Source organism: Acomys minous, assembly GCF_964271855.1.
Source record: "Acomys minous genome assembly, chromosome: 2".
NCBI lineage: Eukaryota > Metazoa > Chordata > Mammalia > Rodentia > Muridae > Acomys > Acomys minous.
Genome location: NC_140484.1, coordinates 147,831,188 through 147,850,297, shown reverse-complemented (window position 1 = coordinate 147,850,297; position 19,110 = coordinate 147,831,188). Strand labels below are relative to the sequence as shown.

General features: G+C 41.4%; 1 protein-coding gene across 4 annotated transcripts in view; it reads left to right on the top strand.

The window, feature by feature from the left end:
• SMG1 (SMG1 nonsense mediated mRNA decay associated PI3K related kinase) overlaps positions 1–19,110 on the top strand; it is a 105,899-nt gene that overhangs the window by 69,755 nt on the left and 17,034 nt on the right. For all 4 annotated transcript variants that reach the window (XM_084773011.1, XM_084773012.1, XM_084773013.1 and 1 more), the window contains 17 exons: positions 1,615–1,759; positions 1,872–2,010; positions 3,444–3,674; positions 3,755–3,932; positions 4,438–4,599; positions 5,281–5,498; positions 5,712–5,866; positions 7,724–7,946; positions 10,402–10,648; positions 10,992–11,221; positions 12,637–12,885; positions 13,757–13,895; positions 13,982–14,091; positions 14,208–14,426; positions 14,802–14,992; positions 16,008–16,180; positions 16,300–16,579. In XM_084773011.1, the coding sequence (XP_084629137.1) occupies positions 1,615–1,759; positions 1,872–2,010; positions 3,444–3,674; positions 3,755–3,932; positions 4,438–4,599; positions 5,281–5,498; positions 5,712–5,866; positions 7,724–7,946; positions 10,402–10,648; positions 10,992–11,221; positions 12,637–12,885; positions 13,757–13,895; positions 13,982–14,091; positions 14,208–14,426; positions 14,802–14,992; positions 16,008–16,180; positions 16,300–16,579 (3,289 nt within the window). The remainder of the gene's footprint in view (positions 1–1,614; positions 1,760–1,871; positions 2,011–3,443; positions 3,675–3,754; positions 3,933–4,437; positions 4,600–5,280; positions 5,499–5,711; positions 5,867–7,723; positions 7,947–10,401; positions 10,649–10,991; positions 11,222–12,636; positions 12,886–13,756; positions 13,896–13,981; positions 14,092–14,207; positions 14,427–14,801; positions 14,993–16,007; positions 16,181–16,299; positions 16,580–19,110) is intronic.

Here is a 19,110-nt window from a genome sequence, read left to right as displayed (position 1 = left end):
TTTGTTAGTTAGCTTTAAAAAATACTCATTTAACAAGTATAAAATCAGTGTTAAGCTAGCTATAATAGGCCACAAAAAGAACTACAAAAATCTGTTGCTCGGTAGTAACACTCGTACCTAATGTTGTGTATCCAAATCTTTTTTAGATGCAGGTTGCTTTCCTGACTTAGAGCGCCATTTTTGTCCTGATTCCTGAAAGGGTAAATGTCAGGAGCAGCAGACATGTAGCAGTAGCTTGTGTTACACTTGGGTATTGGCTCACAGAAAGCATAGAAAGACTGAAGCTTCTTTTTCTTTTTTGCAGGGGTGGGGTTGTTTGTGTTTTTCGAGACAGGATTTCTGTGGGTAGCCTTGGCTGTCCTAGACTCACTTTGTAGACCAGGCTGGCCTCAAACTCAGAGATCCACCTGCCTCTGCCTCCCGAGTGCTGGGATTAAAGGTGTGTGCCATCACCACCCAGCAACACTGAAGTTTCTTGGCCCTATCCAACGCTAGCAAAGGTAGCAAAGATCAAGAAATGGGTGGTTGGTGCTGGAGAGATGGCTCAGAGATTAAGAGCACTGGCTGCTCTTCCAGAGGTCCTGAGTTCAATTCCCAGCAGATGGTGGCTCACAATCCTCTATAATGAGATCTGATCCCCTCTTCCGGCTTGCCAGCATACATGCAGACAGAAGACTATATTCATAGTATATAAATAAACCTTAAAAGAAAAGAAATGGATGGTTGATTCAACTAAATAAAATTTATTGTTTTCTTATTTTTTTATTTTTAAAATTTTTTTTTTTTTTTTTTTTTTTTTTTTTTTTTGAGGAGGTCTGGGTGCTAGAGTTTGAATCCAGGATTTTGGGCATGCTAGGCAAGTGTTCTAATGCGAAGCTACATACCCACTTTCTGGTTCCTTTGTTTTCCCCGTTTTTTGAGACAGAGTCTTCCTCTGTAGATCTACCTAGCCTGGAACTTGTTATGTAGATCAGACTGGCCTGGAACTCACATAGATCCTCCCACCTCTGATGCCTAACTTCTGGGATTAAAGGAGTATGCCCCCACACCTGTTCAATATTTCTTTAAGACAGAATCTTCCTTCCTATAGCCCCTAGCTGCCCTCACACTCTAGGCTAATGCTGAGTTGAGGGAGGTGGCACTGTGTCTGTGTGTTCTGCTGGGCATAGAGTCCATGCTTCATGCATGCTGTGCAGACATTCTTCTACTGACTTTACATCCTAATAAGTTTGGAAGAAAACCAATCTTTTTAATTAACACAAGAGAAAAGACCTCCATTTTGTTGTGCTGAAACTTGGGGTTTAAAATACTTCCACTGAACCAGGCATCCTACAGCATGTACAACACCCAAGCTATTGCTGAAGATAGTGTCACTAAAGGCATAAAAGTGTCCACACATGCTAACATAAGCTTATGGGAGAGACTGATGCCTTTTAAATACAGTCACATTCCCAAAAAGTAACCAAATTTGGGCCATAACAAATTACGTACTGTGATAATGTTGGACTTATTGCTTACTTACAAATAATAAAGACTTAACAGGTCAGTGGGAACACTGTTAGATATTTCTGAATGTAACACTGAGCTCTTTCGTTATTTTCTCTATCATGACAGTGCATATTGGTGTTGGAGAACCTGACTTCATTTTGGGACAGTTGTACCATCTTTCTTCAGTGCAGGCACCTGAAGTAGCCAAATCGTGGGCAGCATTGGCTAGTTGGGCTTATAGGTGGGGCAGAAAGGTGGTTGACAATGCCAGGTATGTATGTTTCAATGTGCAGTTGACATAACACACTGCCAAGTGGAGATGTAAAGTGTCTTTGGGAGAATTTTGGTATCTGAAATACTTGATGACTTGTTTATTTTTATAGTCAGGGAGAAGGTGTTCGTCTGTTGCCTAGAGAAAAATCTGAAGTTCAAAATCTGCTTCCAGATACTATAACTGAAGAAGAGAAAGAGAGAATATATGGTATTCTTGGACAAGCAGTATGTCGGCCAGCAGGAATTCAGGCAAGGAAATGGGATACAGTGGTATTGGGGGAATATTGTCAAGATTCCTGTTGCAATTCATGGTTTTTGAGGAAATTGTCTACTTTATTAAGTAAATAGTGAATAAGGTTGAGGCTGTTTGTGTTGCAAATAAAATCTCTTGAGTTTTAAGATGACATGCAGTTGTCTTTTTCCTAAGATGATAATTTCTTGAGAAATCAAGTGATTTCTTCAGGGTCCTATTGAAAACAGGTGAAGTTCATTTTGTGTAAATAAATTTCTTTTAATTAACCTTTAATCTGAAGTTAAGTTCGGGGCTCTTCCAGAGGTCCTGAGTTCAGTTTCCAGCAACCACATGGTGTCTCACAACCATCTATAATGAGATCTTGTGCCTTTTTCTGGCCTGCAGGTGTTATACGCAGGCAGAACACTGAAGTTAGGTTCTTGGCTGCTGGTGTAGTCATGGATAAAAGCACACTATTAATGTATGTGAATGAGGCTGTAGGTTTAATCCCCAGAGCTGGAAATGCAGGAAATGTAAGGCTCTTTACAAGGCTACCTGGGGGGCTTGAGAGGTAGCTCAGAGGTTAAGAGCACTGACTTCTCCTCCAGAGGTCCTGAGTTCAATTCCCAGCAACAATGTGCATGGTGGCTCACAACCATCTATAATGTGATCTGATGCCCTCTTCTGGCTTGCAGGTGTACATGCAGCCAAAGCACTGTATACATAATAATAAATGAGTATTTAAAAAATAAATAAAAGACTACTTGAGAGCTTTTTCATGGGGATACCTCCCTCATGCTCCAGATTCTTCACAAGGTTTATGCATGTGCGTTTAAGAATAACTAAGTGACTTGGCAGGGTGGGGAGGGAATTGGAAGAAGCTAGGGCTTTGGATGTGCTAGTAGGCAAGAGTTCCTGCCCTCTCAGCCCTGGTGATTATGGTAAATTAGCTAATGTGGGACGCAGTGGACTGGGTGAGCGTCACCGTGCTCCTTCTTCTTCTAAGTCTTTTAGTTCTGTAGCTGTTGTAGATGCAGTATTCAAAGGCGTGGGTTTTATTTGCAAGGATAAATTCTGTTGACTAAGTTCTATTCTAAAAATTATATCTGTGAGTCTCTGTTATTGTTAGACATATTTACAATCCTGTAAGTAGAGTCGTGTTTGTTGTTCATGTTCTGTTCTGTTTTTCATATCCTTTTGAACAGATTATTTTTCTACATACAGAATATTATTGTGTTGCTTAGAAGTGTTTAAAATACAAAAAACCCAGTAGTCTTTAGTTTTTGCCTAATTGGCTACATTAAGCAGATTGTAAAGAGAAGCTTTCTAATGGATTTGGTATTTGGAATTATTTAGTGTATCATAATGAGAAAAATGTTTACATGTGATAGATCATGTATCTTCCTTCCTTTTTACTTTAAGTGTTATTCTGTGTCCTCCTTTTCTTTAGGATGAAGATATAACACTTCAGATAACAGAAAGTGAAGATAATGAGGAAGATGACATGGTAGATGTTATCTGGCGGCAGTTAATCTCAAGCTGCCCATGGCTTTCTGAACTCGATGAAAATGCAACCGAAGGTGTCATTAAAGTGTGGAGGAAAGTTGTAGACAGAATCTTCAGCCTGTATAAACTGTCTTGCAGTGCTTATTTTACTTTTCTTAAGCTCAATGCTGGTCAGGTAGGTGGCACTGTCTTCTGTCCTGTAGACAGCGAGCAGTAGCAGAAATGGTTTTCTTATCCCCTTAATTGTTCACTTAGATTCTGTTAGATGAAGATGACCCCAGGCTCCATTTAAGTCACAGAGCAGAGCAGAGCACTGATGATGTGATTGTGATGGCTACCCTGCGGCTGCTGAGGTTGCTGGTGAAGCATGCTGGTGAGCTCCGGCAGTATCTGGAACATGGCTTGGAGACAACACCTACTGCTCCATGGAGAGGTAATGGCCTAAGTCACATTTCCTCTATGTTTCTGAGTGGGATAGAAGTAGTTTGTTTAGGTTCTTTATTTGAAAATGTTAGAGAGTAGCTGTGCGGGTGTGTAGGACAACTTGGACTCTTTGGTGTCTCATGAAAACCTCTTCTGTCTTGTAAAGAACTGAGAGGCTAGAAGGAAGAAGCTTTTCATTATCAAACATCAGTTTGGGGGAGAGGGTGTGTGTGAAATAAATATAGGAGTTAGTATAACCCTTTGTCACAGTAATTTCATCTCTCTTCTTTGTGGCATATGCTGGACATAATCATTCAATGTTGGAATTGCTCTGGACTGTGATTACAGTTCCACCCTAAGCAGACTTGCAGAACAAGAACAGCTTTCTTACGGACCTTTGTTACCACAGCGATAACTTTGGTGCCCTTAAGATCTGTGCTGATGCTGACATAATTAAGTTGTATCTGCATTTCCAAAATTAATAGGTTTTAATAAATTCATTTCTTTTCCTGAAGGAATTATTCCACAGCTTTTCTCACGCCTAAACCACCCTGAAGTATATGTACGCCAAAGTATTTGCAACCTTCTTTGTCGTGTGGCCCAAGATTCCCCACACCTCATACTGTACCCTGCAATAGTAGGAACCATATCGCTTAGCAGTGAATCCCAGGCTTCAGGTATGCAGCATTAAGATGCATTTGATTATTTACTTGAGACAGAGTCTAACCGTGTCGCCCTTGGTGGCTTTGTTTGTTTATTTGTGTTTTTGAGACAGGATTTGTCTGTGTAGCTTTGGCTGTTTTGGACTCTTCTGGTCACTTTGTAGACTAGGCTGACCTCCAACTTAACAGAGATCACCTACCTCTGCCACCCTGAGTGCTGGGATTACAGGTGTGTGCCACTCGGCCTGGCTACCAGTAATTTTTTAAGTCTCTTTGGGTGATGTATTCTCAAGTTAAGAGTGTAGTTTTTTGGTGTTTGTTTGTTTGTTTGTTTGTTTGTTGTTTGTTTTTTGTTTGTTTGTTTTAGTAATGGCACTGACTTACCTAAGAGATAGCTACCGTGAGTCCACAATAAGTGTTTTGCATGTTGTTACCCCTTAAAATACCCCAGGAACTCAGCATAGAGCTGTTTAAGGTGCCATTAGACCATGCTCTACACTCTGGGGAGGCTTCTTGTTTGTTTGCCATCTTCCTCCAGCTTTTCTCCTTAGTTTACAGTATTTATAAACATACTTGAAAAGGTCAGCCTGTAAAAATGTAGAACACCATCGTCTTTAGCTTCATGAACAGGACTGTGAAATAGATTGTCCCCTCATACCCAGGATGTGCATATATCCCTGTTGCATTCTACTGTAGGAAATAAGTTTTCCTCTGCAATCCCAACTTTACTTGGAAATATTCAAGGAGAAGAACTACTGGTTTCTGACTGTGAAGGAGGAAGTCCTCCTGCTTCTCAAGATAGCAGCAGAGATGAACCTAAAAGTGGTTTAAATGAAGACCAGGCCATGATGCAGGATTGCTACAGCAAAATTGTAGATAAGCTGTCCTCTGCCAACCCAACGATGGTCTTACAGGTACAAGAAAATTGATGTGTTTGTTTTAAAGTAGCATTCATTGCAACCCCTCCCCCCAAATCTTAAAGCTAATTATCTCTTAGAACCATATCAAAGAACCAAAACTTTAGAACCTAAATTGATGTTGGTGCTGGTGAATTTTCTGAGAAATGAGCACTAGCTGTGTCTGGTGGACGCTGCCTTGTGAGCCATGTGGATGTGTTGTGTCTGCAGGTCCAGATGCTTGTGGCAGAGCTCCGTAGGGTCACTGTGCTCTGGGATGAGCTCTGGCTGGGAGTTCTGTTACAGCAGCACATGTACGTCCTGAGGCGCATCCAGCAGCTGGAGGACGAGGTGAAGAGAGTCCAGAACAACAACACCTTGCGCAAGTACGTCTTCAGCCCTCCGCTGGGAAGACAGGGCTGCTGCTCTTGTCTTTAGAAGTGTTGGTTTTATGTGTGTGTTTGCCTGCCAGTGTGTATGTGTAGCACATGTGTGCCTGATGCCCACAGAAGTCAGGAGAGAGCATTGGATCCCCCTGGAACTGGAGTTAAGGATGGTTGTGAGCTGCCATGTGGGTGCTGGGAACAGAATCTGGATCCTTTGTAGGAGCAGCTGGTGCTCTTAACTATTGAACCATGTTTCCAGTGCTCTCCCTACTTTTTTCTTTTTAAAGTCTTAATCAGCACAACAGAGTTCAGTCTTAATCATTTTTAACTGTAAATTGAGTGGCATGAAAGTGTGTGCTCACAGTGCTGTGGCCTCATCACCACGTATCTGTTTCTTTCCATGATTAGTGACTAGCACTACACTGGGTAAGATCCACCAGATTATTAATTTTTTATCATTTATGTATGTGTGTGCGCTGTGCAAATGCAGATCAGAAGAAACTTGTGCAGGTTGGGTTTTCCTTTTACTGTATGGGTCTTGGAGGTCATACTTTGGGTTATCAGATTTAGCAGCAGATACTCTTACTAGCTGAGCCGTTGTGTCAGCCCTCATAAGCCAGGTTTTACTCTTGGATTCATCTGTTAGCAGAGGCTTGGGTTTGTTTTTAGCTGTGTGAACAATGCTGCTCTGAACATTGGTGTGCAATATCTGGTTGACTCCTTGGAATAATCTTTATGTTATGCGGTGGATTTGCCAACTAATGAGATTGTCTTGTTAAGCATAGGAATCTTTTCAATGATGATTGTGTCATTTTATTTTCCAATTTTGGGAGTGTGGTGGTTTCGAGGCAGGGTTTCTCTGTGTAGCCTTGGCTGTCCTGTAGTTGCTGTGTAGAGCAGGCTGGCCTCCTCAAACTCACAGAGAGCTCTGTCTGCCTCTGCCTCCCTGAGTGAAGAAACTAAAGGTGTGTGCTACTACCGCTCAGCTTTATTTCCAATTTTCAGTACATGAGGATTCTGGCTTTCCCCTACATTGTGATTGTATGTATGTATGTATGTATGTATGTATGTATGCATGCATGCATACATGCATGCATGTATGATGAATGGTGTGGGTGCATGCATGTCATGGCCCTTCTGTAGTGGTAAGAGGATAACCTGGGGTGTTGGGCCTCATCTTCCACCTTATTCAAGGCAGAATCTTAATCTCGGTCTCTGTCCTCCCTTCCCCTTTGCTGTGTGCATGAGGCTAGTTGACCCACGAGCTTCTGGGGAGTCTTTGTCTACCTTGCATCTGTCTCCCTGTCTTGTGTTGTGATCATTATATGACTTTTGAGGGTTCTCTTCAGACATTCATGCTTAAATGGCAGACTCTTTTACCTGCAGAGCCATTTCCTCAGCCAACAGTTGGCAATTTTCTGGGAGTTTTGTTCATAATCCTCAGAGATTTAAGTTGTATCTTAATAGTTTTGATTTGTGTTTTCCTAATGACTGAAAACATGTAGCTGCTTTTTGTGTCTTAATTGCTCAGTGTGTATCTTTGCAGAATGTTGAGTTAAGCTGTTTTGCTATTGAGATGTAGACTTTTAAAATTCTGGTAAGAGCTCCCTGGTAGATACATGATTTGCAAACATTTCTCACCACTTTCAATCATCAGCTTAGTCTATATGGTATCATATTCAAGGAATCACAATTACATCTCTCTTACTGAATTTCTTTTGTAGTGTTATGTAATAAGTTATCTGTCAGTATTCTATATGTTTTTTGATACTGTTTACTCAATACTTGATAAATTTAATTTGTCTCATGTTTATATAAAACTTAAATAACTTTTTGAATGAAAATGTCTTTGGTCAGAGAAGAGAAAATTGCCATCATGCGGGAGAAGCACACAGCACTGATGAAGCCTATTGTGTTTGCTCTGGAGCATGTGCGGAGCATCACCGCTGCCCCTGCAGAGACTCCTCACGAAAAGTGGTTTCAGGATAACTATGGTGATGCCATCGACAATGCCCTCGAAAAACTAAAGACCCCGTCAAACCCTGCCAAGCCTGGAAGCAGCTGGATTCCATTTAAAGAGGTACAGCATAGTTGTAAAAGTCCTGTTAACGTCCCCATGAGATACAGACTTAAAGCAGTGTGCTTACCTTGGAACATGAGATAAAGTTTTATAAGCCTGCTGAAGTTATCTTGTGATTATTTGCTGGCAAGGAAAGTGGAGAAAATTACTTTTTCATTTTGAGAATTTGGGGACTAGAAGGCAGGGAGGTTGGCAGATACTATTCCTGTATATACTAGGCATATACTATAAGTCATTAGCCTTAGCTGTTTGGTATTTTCATAGAAGGTTAGGAAATAGATTGGGGGGGGGGTGTCCTATGTAGTTTTTAAAGGGAGAAGTAGACACTTGTAATAGTTCCCAGATTAAGCATCCCTAATTGGAAATGCTCCAAAAATCTGAAATTTGGAGTCATGTTCAGATTTTTTAAATTAGTGATTTCAAGTAAGATTAATGCCAATATTCTAAAATCTGAAGAAAAGGTGATAAAATGGTGAGTGATAAAATTGGTTAATATTTATTTGACCTATTTTGTAATCAATATAGCAATATAATTTGCTGATTGGAATGATTTGTAGATTCATATATTTGAGAATCTTTGTCGTGTTCTCTTTAATTCTATTTTCTCTTTAGTCTTTCTCTTTCTTAGCAAAGGCACCATCAGTTGGGGGAGCCTCTTTGTATCATACTTTTTCTTTTCCATTTTTTCTTTTCCTTTTCTTTTCTTTTCTCTGACACTTGGGGTTTTAATTGGTTTCTTTGTTGAAAACAAGAAAAAAAAAACTAAATCTAAACAGAATAAAAGTACACACAGTTTCAGTAAATGAAAACTGCTCAGTGTGATGGTGCATGCCTTTAATCCTAGCACTCTGGAAAGCAGAGATAGGTGGATCTCTTGAGTTTAAGGTTGTCCTACTCTACATAGTAAGTTCTAGGACAACCAGGGTTGTACAGAGAGACCATGTCTCAAAGGCCAGAAAAGAAAAGAAAACTCTTGATGAAATATCCTGAGCACAGGGTGGTAGTGGCACACACCTTTAATTTCAGCACTCAAGAGGCAGAGATAGGTGGATGGGTCTCTGTGAGTTCGAGGCCAGCCCAGCCTACTGAGTGAGTTCCAGGAGATCTAGGACTACACAGAGAAACCCTGTCTCAAACAAACAAACAAACAAACAAACAAACACACACACACCACAAAAAGAAAGAAAATGAAATGTCTTGAAGCACTAGACAACAAAGCTAACACAAATTATGATGTTTCTTATGCCCAGCCTATTTATTAGGCAGGACCAAGCTTCCATGGTCCTTCCCAGTTTCTTACTTGTTTCTGTTAATAAAGCTAAAAACCTGGAAGAGATGTGTATGAAATAAGTCACTGAAAAATGTTTTTAAGATTGTAGTTTGGGTGGGAGAGATGGCTCGGTGGTTAAGAGCAGTGGTTAAGAGCAGATCTTCTAAAGGATCTGGATTAAGTTCCCAGCAACCACATGATAGCTCACAACTGTTTTTAACTCCAGTTCCCAGGGATCCGACACCCTAACACAGACATACATGCAGGCAAAACACCAATGCACGTTTAAAAAAAAAAAACTTAAAAAAATAAAAAGATTGTAGTTTGTTTTTGTGGCTATCAAGCCCAGGGACCTTGAATGCTAGGTGAGCTCTCTGCTATTCCAAATCTCTGAGTTTTGTATCCACATTCCATGTTTGATTAAACAGTGGTCTGTTTGTGTGGGCATGCCAGGATTAAGGGGAGATTTTTTCCAGTCTCTAATTTTTTAAACAAAACTTACTGAAAATTAATTACTTTGAAAGTTTAGATATTATATATTAGTTTGAGCTTGATACATATTAGCTACAAGCAGGGATAGAGCTGTAGAGCTATGTTTGCTACTGTGTTCCCTGGGGATAGATCTGTGCATGGTAGATAACATTCATTGCTCCCTGTGGCTAGTAGCAGAGCTTCTCATGGGTTTTGTATATTTCAGGTGGTCAGCTTTTAAGTGTTACTTCTCTTAAAATGTTGCCTGTTTTCCTCTGTTTAGTTTTATACGGCCTCTTATAAATTGGCTTCATGATTGAGCTATATTTATAACTTGATCTCAGTAACATTGCAGGTGGTGTCCCACAGCTGTATCTACTTTTTGCACTATTATAAAACTGATTGGTTTGTTCTGGCATAGCTCACAGCTCCATAGTGATGCTCTGAGGAAATTTCTTCTCATCTCTTCTGATTGTCTTGCTTTATCTGCCTGAAAAGGGGGTGATGTCTTAACAAGTAGTAATCACAACGCAACATATGAGCACAGCATTCTCTGCTTCAAGGGTGGCCTCATCTCTAGCATCAAATTAAACATAAGGACTAGAACAGCACGTATTCATGGGGATGTTTGGGTTTACCTTTATACCAAGTACAATGAGAAGAAGAAAATGCTATACCAGAATGCAGACTTGTTTTTCTACCTTATGAACATAGATAATGCTGAGTTTGCAACAGAGAGCGCAGAAACGTGCAAGCTACATCTTGCGACTTGATGAGATCAGTCCTTGGTTGGCTGCCATGACTAACACTGAAATTGCGCTTCCTGGAGAAGTCTCAGCCAGAGACACTGTAACAATTCACAGTGTGGGTGGAACTATCACCATCTTACCAACTAAAACCAAGCCCAAGAAGCTCCTCTTTCTTGGATCAGATGGGAAGAGCTATCCTTACCTTTTCAAAGGTAGAGTTAAAACTGAATTGTGTTTTTAAGACAAATCTGAGTGTGCATGCACATTAGGGTAATACTTTTGTGCATGAAAATTCTGTATTTGAGTCCTGTGTGAGTTTTGAATGGCTGGTTAGCTGCATGTCATAGTATTTCACCCTCTGCACCTTGCTAATGAACTTATATGGGAAGACCAACTGAGTACATACAGCTCAGTTTTACTAACTAGTGCTAATACCACTGGAGACAGTTTGCTGATGTTGTTAAAGTGTGTTCATTGCAAACTGAAACTGTAGGGAGTGGTGTGTTCCCAGGTCCATTTGTTACCCACCCTGGTAACTTTGATTTGTTTTCATAGGACTAGAAGACTTGCATCTGGATGAGAGAATCATGCAGTTCTTATCTATCGTGAATACTATGTTTGCTACAATTAACCGGCAGGAAACACCTCGTTTCCATGCACGACACTATTCTGTAACGCCACTGGGGACGAGGTCAGGGCTGATCCAGTGGGTAGACGGAGCCACACCATTGTTTGGTCTTTATAAGCGATGGCAACAACGAGAAGCTGCCTTACAAGCACAAAAGGTTGGGCAAAACTGAAGTGCAGCTGTGTTCTTACTGGACTTTTATGGACAAATGTGTGTCAGGGCATTCTTTGTGACTGAAGTTGAGCGTGTTTGTATGCTTATAGTAGGTTAGAGTAGACAGACACTTGATGCCATTAGCAGGTGGCAGTGAGGCAAACCTTTATTGATCAGTAAAGCTTTCAGACATACGTAGTGCACCGGGAGTGGTGGCGCACTCCTGTAATCCCAGCACTCTGGGTGCCAGTGGCAGGTGGATCTCTGTGAGTTCGAGGCCAGCCTGGTCTACAAAGTGATTCCAGGACAGCCAAGGCTACACAGAGAGATCCTATCTTGAAAAATAAAAAACAAAACAAAGACATACGTAGTAGCAAATTGCTCAGAAATTTGATATTTCATGCCTTCAATGCTCTTAAGAGCTCTTAAGTTAAATTTGTAAATAATAAAAAGCTTTAAACCTGGATTATTTTCAACATTTAAATAAGAACAAAGTTTAAATGAGTACTTCCTTGATCACTACAGTATTCTATTTTGTGCCTGTGAATTTTATAATTTGGCTCAGACTAAGAATGTATCTGGGCAGTTTACTACGTGAAGCGGCAGAACTGAATAGGAGGCCTGGGTCTAGCCAGGGACCTTATGCTGGTGGCTACTAAGAGCGGTAGAGCTTCGAACTTAGCGTAGTTTTCTTGTCTTCATTTTCATGGTATTTATTTTTGTGGTGCTTGAGAATCTAATTCCATGGCCCCTAGAGTACTAAGCCCTCCTGTACCTTCAGCCTAGGCAAGTTCAAAAATTAAGCACAGGCTTATAGTCTAATTATTGAACAGTGAGTAAGTTAAAGATAGGAGCTGGGGGCCTATTTAAACTTTGTGGAACATATTTCTTAATAGCTGTGTTTATTTCAAACTGAATTATTGGTGAAGAATGAATATGAATTAGTGGATTATGCCTTTAAAAATTAATTGTGTTGGGGCTGGAGAAATGGCTCAACAGTTGGGAGCACTGACTATTCTTCCAGAGGATCTTCGTTCAGTTCCCAGCACCCACATGGTGCTGCCTGTAACTCCTGTTCCAGGGAATCTGACATCCTTACACAGACATACCTGCACTCAAAGCACCAATGTACATAAAATAAAAATAATTTTTAAAAAATGAATTGTGTTAGTATAGATTGGATTTTAAGTTGAGCCTCAAGAAAACTTAGCAAGAAACCAATCTTTAAGCAAACAGGTAGCACTTAATTACAAGAAAGATAAAAGTTCAGAAGAGCTGACTTTCGATTTTGTTTTGTTTTTAAATATGAAATGTAGCCAGATAGGGTGAAGAATGCTATGAAAAATCAGTTTTAAAAAATACTTTATAACTTTTTTTGCTGAAGTAAAACTAATCTTTTCTTTTAAAACATTTTTTAAGGCCCAAGATTCCTACCAAACTCCTCAGAATCCCAGCATTGTTCCTCGTCCCAGTGAACTTTACTATAGTAAAATTGGCCCTGCTTTGAAAACAGTTGGCCTTAGCCTGGATGTGTCAAGGAGGGATTGGCCCCTCCATGTGATGAAGGCAGTGTTGGAGGAATTAATGGAGGCCACACCCCCAAACCTCCTGGCCAAAGAGCTCTGGTCATCTTGTACGACTCCTGATGAGTGGTGGAGAGTCACACAGGTATGCATCACTGGAGGCTTGGTGTCGCCAATGTTACTCTGGCTTTGATCGTACCCTCTTTTGTCAGCCTTTCTGGTCTTTTTTCTCTTTCTTTCCAGACTTTTTGAGTCCTGTACTAGAATGTCTCTTGCAAGTTGTTAAAGGGTGGTGGGGATGATGGATGAAAATTTAAAAGTAAATGTTGAAAGAACTGAAGTTCTTTATTTTAAAACCTAGTCTTGGGCTGGGGAGATGGCTCAGCCATTAAATGCTAGGCTCGCAACCAACAATATAAAACCTAATCTTTTGGCCTGGGCACGGACCCCAGCACTCAGGAGGCATAGGCAGGCAGATAGCTGTGAGTTCAAGGCCAGCTTGAGTTCCAGGTCAACCAGGGCTAAATAGTGAAACCCGTTCTAGGGGAAAACAAAAAACAACCCCAACCCTAGCCCCACCCCCACCCCATTCCTGGGGCTGGCACTGGCTTTCTTTGAGAGTACCCAAGTCTGATTCCATCATCCATGTCAGGGTGTTCACATTTGCCTGTTAGTCTAGCTCTGGGGGATTCAGTGCCTCTTGATGGCCTCCTCTGGACTGACTCTAATGGGCACATATCCACATATATAGACACATAATTAAAACTATAACTAAGTCTTTAGCAACTACAGTGTCGCTCACAAGCATTCTTGATATTCTTTAGCCCTCAACATAAAATGCCCCTCACAATGCAGATCCTGAGCAGCCACGGGCTGCAGTCTTGAGGAGTGCTTTGTGGTTATTGGTTTATTTCAGAGCAAGGGGCTAGGATTACAGAGTTGTATTGACCTTAGATCATCTAGTGTTTTTTAGAGGAAGACTGCCTGGTGATGTTTACTTGCTCCCTTCTCTTCAGTCCTATGCAAGATCCACTGCTGTCATGTCTATGGTTGGCTACATAATTGGCCTTGGAGACAGACATCTGGATAACGTGCTCATAGATATGACAACTGGAGAAGTAGTTCACATAGATTACAATGTTTGTTTTGAGAAAGGTAAGAAAAATTGGGCTTTTACATTTATTTGAAGGTCAGATTTTTTTGTGTTAAGGGCAAAAATAAAATGATTTGTCTTTTTAAAGGTAAAAGCCTTAGAGTTCCTGAGAAAGTGCCTTTTCGTATGACACAAAACATTGAAACAGCACTGGGTGTAACTGGAGTAGAAGGTGTTTTTAGGCTTTCCTGTGAGCAGGTATGCCTTTCCTCTTTTGCCCTGTAGTGTTACTGTATAATAAGCATGAGAGGAAGTCATAACACATTTTCATATGGAAACTTGCCTTGCGTTTACTGAAGTACTTCTAAAAATAGGTTCTCCACATTATGCGACGAGGCCGAGAGACTCTGCTTACACTCTTGGAGGCCTTTGTGTATGACCCCTTGGTGGACTGGACAGCTGGCGGTGAGGCTGGGTTTGCAGGCGCTGTCTATGGTGGAGGTGGCCAGCAGGCTGAAAGCAAGCAGAGCAAGCGAGAGATGGAGCGTGAAATTACCCGTAGCCTCTTTTCTTCCAGAGTCGCTGAGATTAAGGTGAAGCCCAAGGATATAGTGGCACTATCAGCTTTTTAACAGAGCAGGTGTACCTAAGGGTTGACTGTGTAGGGCTTCTTTGGGTATAAGGAGTCGGTGTCACCTCTGATAGACTGTTGTTCTCCCACACAGACACATTCACCAGTGTGTCTTATTGAATAATTGAATAGCCTTTCCTCCTTTTCAGTAGTCCGAGATCTCAGGCTTATTTTCTGTGGCCTGTGGATCTGTTCATTTTATGGCTAGGTAAAATGTATTGCTTATCCTTGTACATTGGAGGCAGTGCCACAAACTTTGTTTCTTAGTTGGGATGGTAGGTAAAGCAGGGCACCTAGATGTGCCCTTCTTCGCTGTTCTGATCGAGCTCTCTTCCAGGTGAACTGGTTTAAGAATCGGGATGAGATGCTGGTTGTGCTTCCCAAGCTGGACAGCAGCTTAGACGAGTATCTGAGCCTGCAGGAGCAGCTGACAGATGTTGAAAAACTGCAAGGCAAACTGCTGGAGGAAATAGAATTTCTAGAAGGAGCTGAAGGAGTGGACCATCCATCTCGTACTCTGCAACACAGGTTTAAAATAATAATTGATTTGTGCCTCTCACTATACACTGTTATGAAGAATGTTTGTATTTGTGTAAGCACCATCAGCTTTAATTAGTTTTCAGCAACTTAAATTTATATGAATTCTGTTAATTGCTGTGGTTTCAAAGTGCAGATGCTCAACTACTTTATTATAGGTTTGTTTTGTTTGTTTGTTTGTTTTGACAAATTATGGGATGCAATTCTATATCTAGTGAGTGATTAGAACACTTATATTTAGAAAACCTGGGGTTTGTTTCTCTCTCTGGTTGTGAGTCTTTTATTCATTTGGGCCGTGGCACTTATTTCACCTGCTTTCTTGAGTTTATAGTCAAAGCATGCAAGAACTAGAGAGATAGCTTAGCAGTTAAGAGCACTAGCTGATCTTGCCAAGGACCTGGTACCTGAGTTTAGTTCTGAACACCCACATGGTGAAATCCAGTTTTCTCCTCACTTCCCCAGCCTCCTGCACATAAACTTCAGACAAAACACACACACACACACACACACACACAAAATCCTGGCCAGGTGTGGTGGCATCTGCCTTTAATCCACACACTTGGGAGGCAGAGGCAGGTAGATCTTTGGGAGTTTGAGGCTAGCCTGGTCTACAGAAATCCTGCTGTCAAAAAAAGCCATATATAATTATAATAGGATAAAATAAAAGTTAAAAATAAATATTTAAAAAAAACATACAGTTAGAGTGATCAAAGCAAACGAACCTCCCGCAACAGGCACCTGACACACTAGCCTTGAACTCACAGAGCATTGCTAGAGGCAGTTTTCCTTCAAGGAATCTCATAGTCAGCATATGTGTTAGAGTTTGTTTTAAATGTTATGAGAATAGTTGAGGAAATTGCAGGGACATTTCCTGCATAAGAAGACGTTTGAACAGGACCTTTGAGATTCAAAAGGAGCTAACTAATCTTAAGTATTGACAAAGCCTTGCCTTTACTAGATAGAAGAAAGAGCTGAAAATGATCTTCGGCTTTGCTTTCTTGAGTAGATATTCTGAGCATACTCAGCTACAGACCCAGCAAAGAGCTGTTGAGGAGGCAATCCAGGTGAAGCTGAATGAGTTTGAACAGTGGATAACACATTATCAGGCTGCATTCAGTAACTTGGAAGCGACCCAGCTTGCAAGTTTGCTACAGGAGATAAGCACACAAATGGACCTTGGTATGTGAGCGTGTGGGTTCTGTCATTGTGTGTTGGAGAGGATGGGATTCTAATATTTGAGTCTACTCTCAATGACTACTGGGTTGTAATGGTGTCATTGGGACTATCTTTACTACAAGGTCCTCCAAGCTATGTACCAGCAACAGCCTTTCTACAGAATGCTGGCCAAGCCCACCTCATCAGCCAGTGTGAGCAGCTGGAGGGGGAAGTTGGCGCCCTTCTGCAGCAGAGGCGGTCTGTGCTCCGTGGCTGTCTGGAACAGCTGCATCACTATGCTACTGTCGCCCTGCAGTATCCAAAAGCCATATTTCAGAAACATCGGATTGAACAGTGGAAGGCCTGGATGGAAGAGCTTATCTGCAACACCACTGTAGAGCGCTGCCAAGAACTCTATAGGAAGTAAGTTGAAAGCATCTCATTCTCTTCATTTCACTCAGGGAAGCTGGGTTGTATTGTAATTTGCTGTCTTGGTTAGAGCTCCTTTCTACTGCTGTGATAAAGACCATAACCAAAAAGCAACATGGGGAGGAAGTGGCTTATTTTATCTTAACATTTATAGTCCAACATGAAGGAAGTGAGTGTAGGAACTCAAAGCATGAAGCTGGAGACAGGAGCTGATGCAGACACTATGAAGGAAGACTGCTTACTGCCTTGCCTGCTCAACTTGTCTTTTGTTTTTGTTTTTTGTTTCTTTATTTTTGTTGTTGTTGTGGTGGTGGTGGTGGTGGTGGGTTTTTTTGTTTGTTTGGTTTTTGGTTTTTTCGAGACAAGGTCTCTCTGTGTAGCTTTTACTGTCCTGGACTCACTTTGTAGACCAGGCTGGCCTTGAACTCACAGCGATCTGCCTGCCTCTGCCTCCCGAGTGCTGGGATTAAAGGCGTGCGCCACCACGCCTGGCTTTTTTTTTTCCTTCTTCTTCTTAAGAAGTGTTTTTTTGTTTTGTTTTGTTTTTAATTTATTCTTGTTACATCTCAATGGTTATCCCATCCCTTGTATCCTCCCATTCTTCCCTCCTCCCATTTTCCCCTTATTCTCCTCCCCTATGACTGTTCCTGAGGGGGATTACCTCCCCCTGTATATGCTTCATAGGGTATCAAGTCTCTTCTCGGTAACCTGCTGTCCTTCCTCTGATTGCCACCAGGTCTCCCCCTCCAGGGGACATGGTCAAATGTGAGGCACCAGAGTACGTGAGAAAGTCACATCCCACTCTCCACTCAAGTGTGGAGACTGTTCTGACCATTGGCTGGTGCCTTAGTTTGAGCGGGTTGTCTTTTGTTTTTATGTTTTTCTAGACAGGGTTTCTCTGTGTAGCCTTGCCTGTCCTAGACACACTAGCCTTGAACTCACAGAGATCCTTCTGCCTCCGCCTCCCGAGTGCTGGGATTACAGGTGTTGACCACCATACCCAGTGCGCGCACTCTCCCTCCCTCCATCCCTGTCTCTCTCTCTCTCTCCTCCCCTCCTTCCTTCCCCCCCCTCCCCCCAAAAATGTGGTGTTGGGTTTTCAATATTAATGTTATGTTCGATCCATTCCAACAAGAGGGGCCTGCCCCACACCACCGTGGCCCACTGAGTCAGGACCCTGAGACCCCGAGGTAGGAGGGTGACCTGCAGGGTTCCAGGCTCAGAGTTCCCAGGACTAGGGGCCGAAGGTGCCCACTGCCCCAGAGACCCTTAAAGTGGGAATGGGTACTCAAAGGGCAGAAGTGGAAGTCCCCATTATCATGAAGCAAAGGGCTGTGTAGCCCCAAGAATAGCATCTATAAAGGCCAGCACTCCAGGTTTCCACAGAAAATAGCTGCCTTTTTTAAATTTAAAAAAAAAAATTTTTTTTTAATGTAACTCATATATCTGCCCATGGGCTGGGCCGCCCCCGTGCCCCCCCTCCCCCATTTATCATTTATCAAGAAAATACCCTGCAGCCTTGATTATAGGCAGTCTGGTAGAGGCATTTTTCTCAGTTGAGGTTCTTCAAGAACCAAGTATGTCTAGGTTTGTGACAAGTTGATAAGAAGCAACCAACACAATTGGATTTGTATTTTTTTTTTTCCTAAAAAATTATTAATAGATGGAATTTGAATGAAGTTTTTGTTTGTTTGTGTTTTAAAGATTTATTTATTTTTTATAGTTTTCTGCCCGCATGTACGCCTGCCCACCACAAGAAGGCACCAGATCTCATTATAGAGGGTCGTGAGCCACCATGTGGTTGCTGGAAATTGAATTTGGGGCCTTTGTTGTTGTTGTGTTGTTTTAAGATTTATTTATTGATTATTTATACAGTGGTCTACATATACATCTGCAGGCCAGAAGAGGGCATCAGGTTACATTATAGATGGTTGTGAGCCACCATGTGGGTGGGAATTGAACTCAGGACCTCTGGAAGAGCAGTCAGTGCTTTTAACTTCTGAGCCATCTCTCCAGCCTCCTTGTTTTTGTTTCTTTGAGACAGTCTGTCCTATATCAGCCTTCCAAGTAGCTGAAATTTCAGATTTGTACTATCAGCCCCAAATAATTTGGTTTGTAAGAGGATACTTATTGCAAGTTTGAAGCCAGCCTGTTATAGTAGGTAGACTGACTCAAACTACTAAAGGCTTGGATATAATCCAATATATATATGTCATGTGCAAGGCTATGGCTTCCATTCCTGCAGTACTGCAGAGAGAAGAGGAGGGTATTAATGTGACTTCATTCAGGGTTTCTCTTACAAGATGCTGTTTCTCTTAATTAGTGTATACAGGTGTTGGCATGGTAGGATTGTTTTAAGGAAGTTATATGTCATTGATTGTATCACTCAATAAACTCTCTTATGAAATAGCTTATGTTCTTTGAGACTTTATATGAAATGTAGTTAATGATCTTTATTTTTTGAGGATAGAGTGCAATTTTCTCATTTTGAAGTATGAATTTTATTTACAAGTAGGGGTATATTA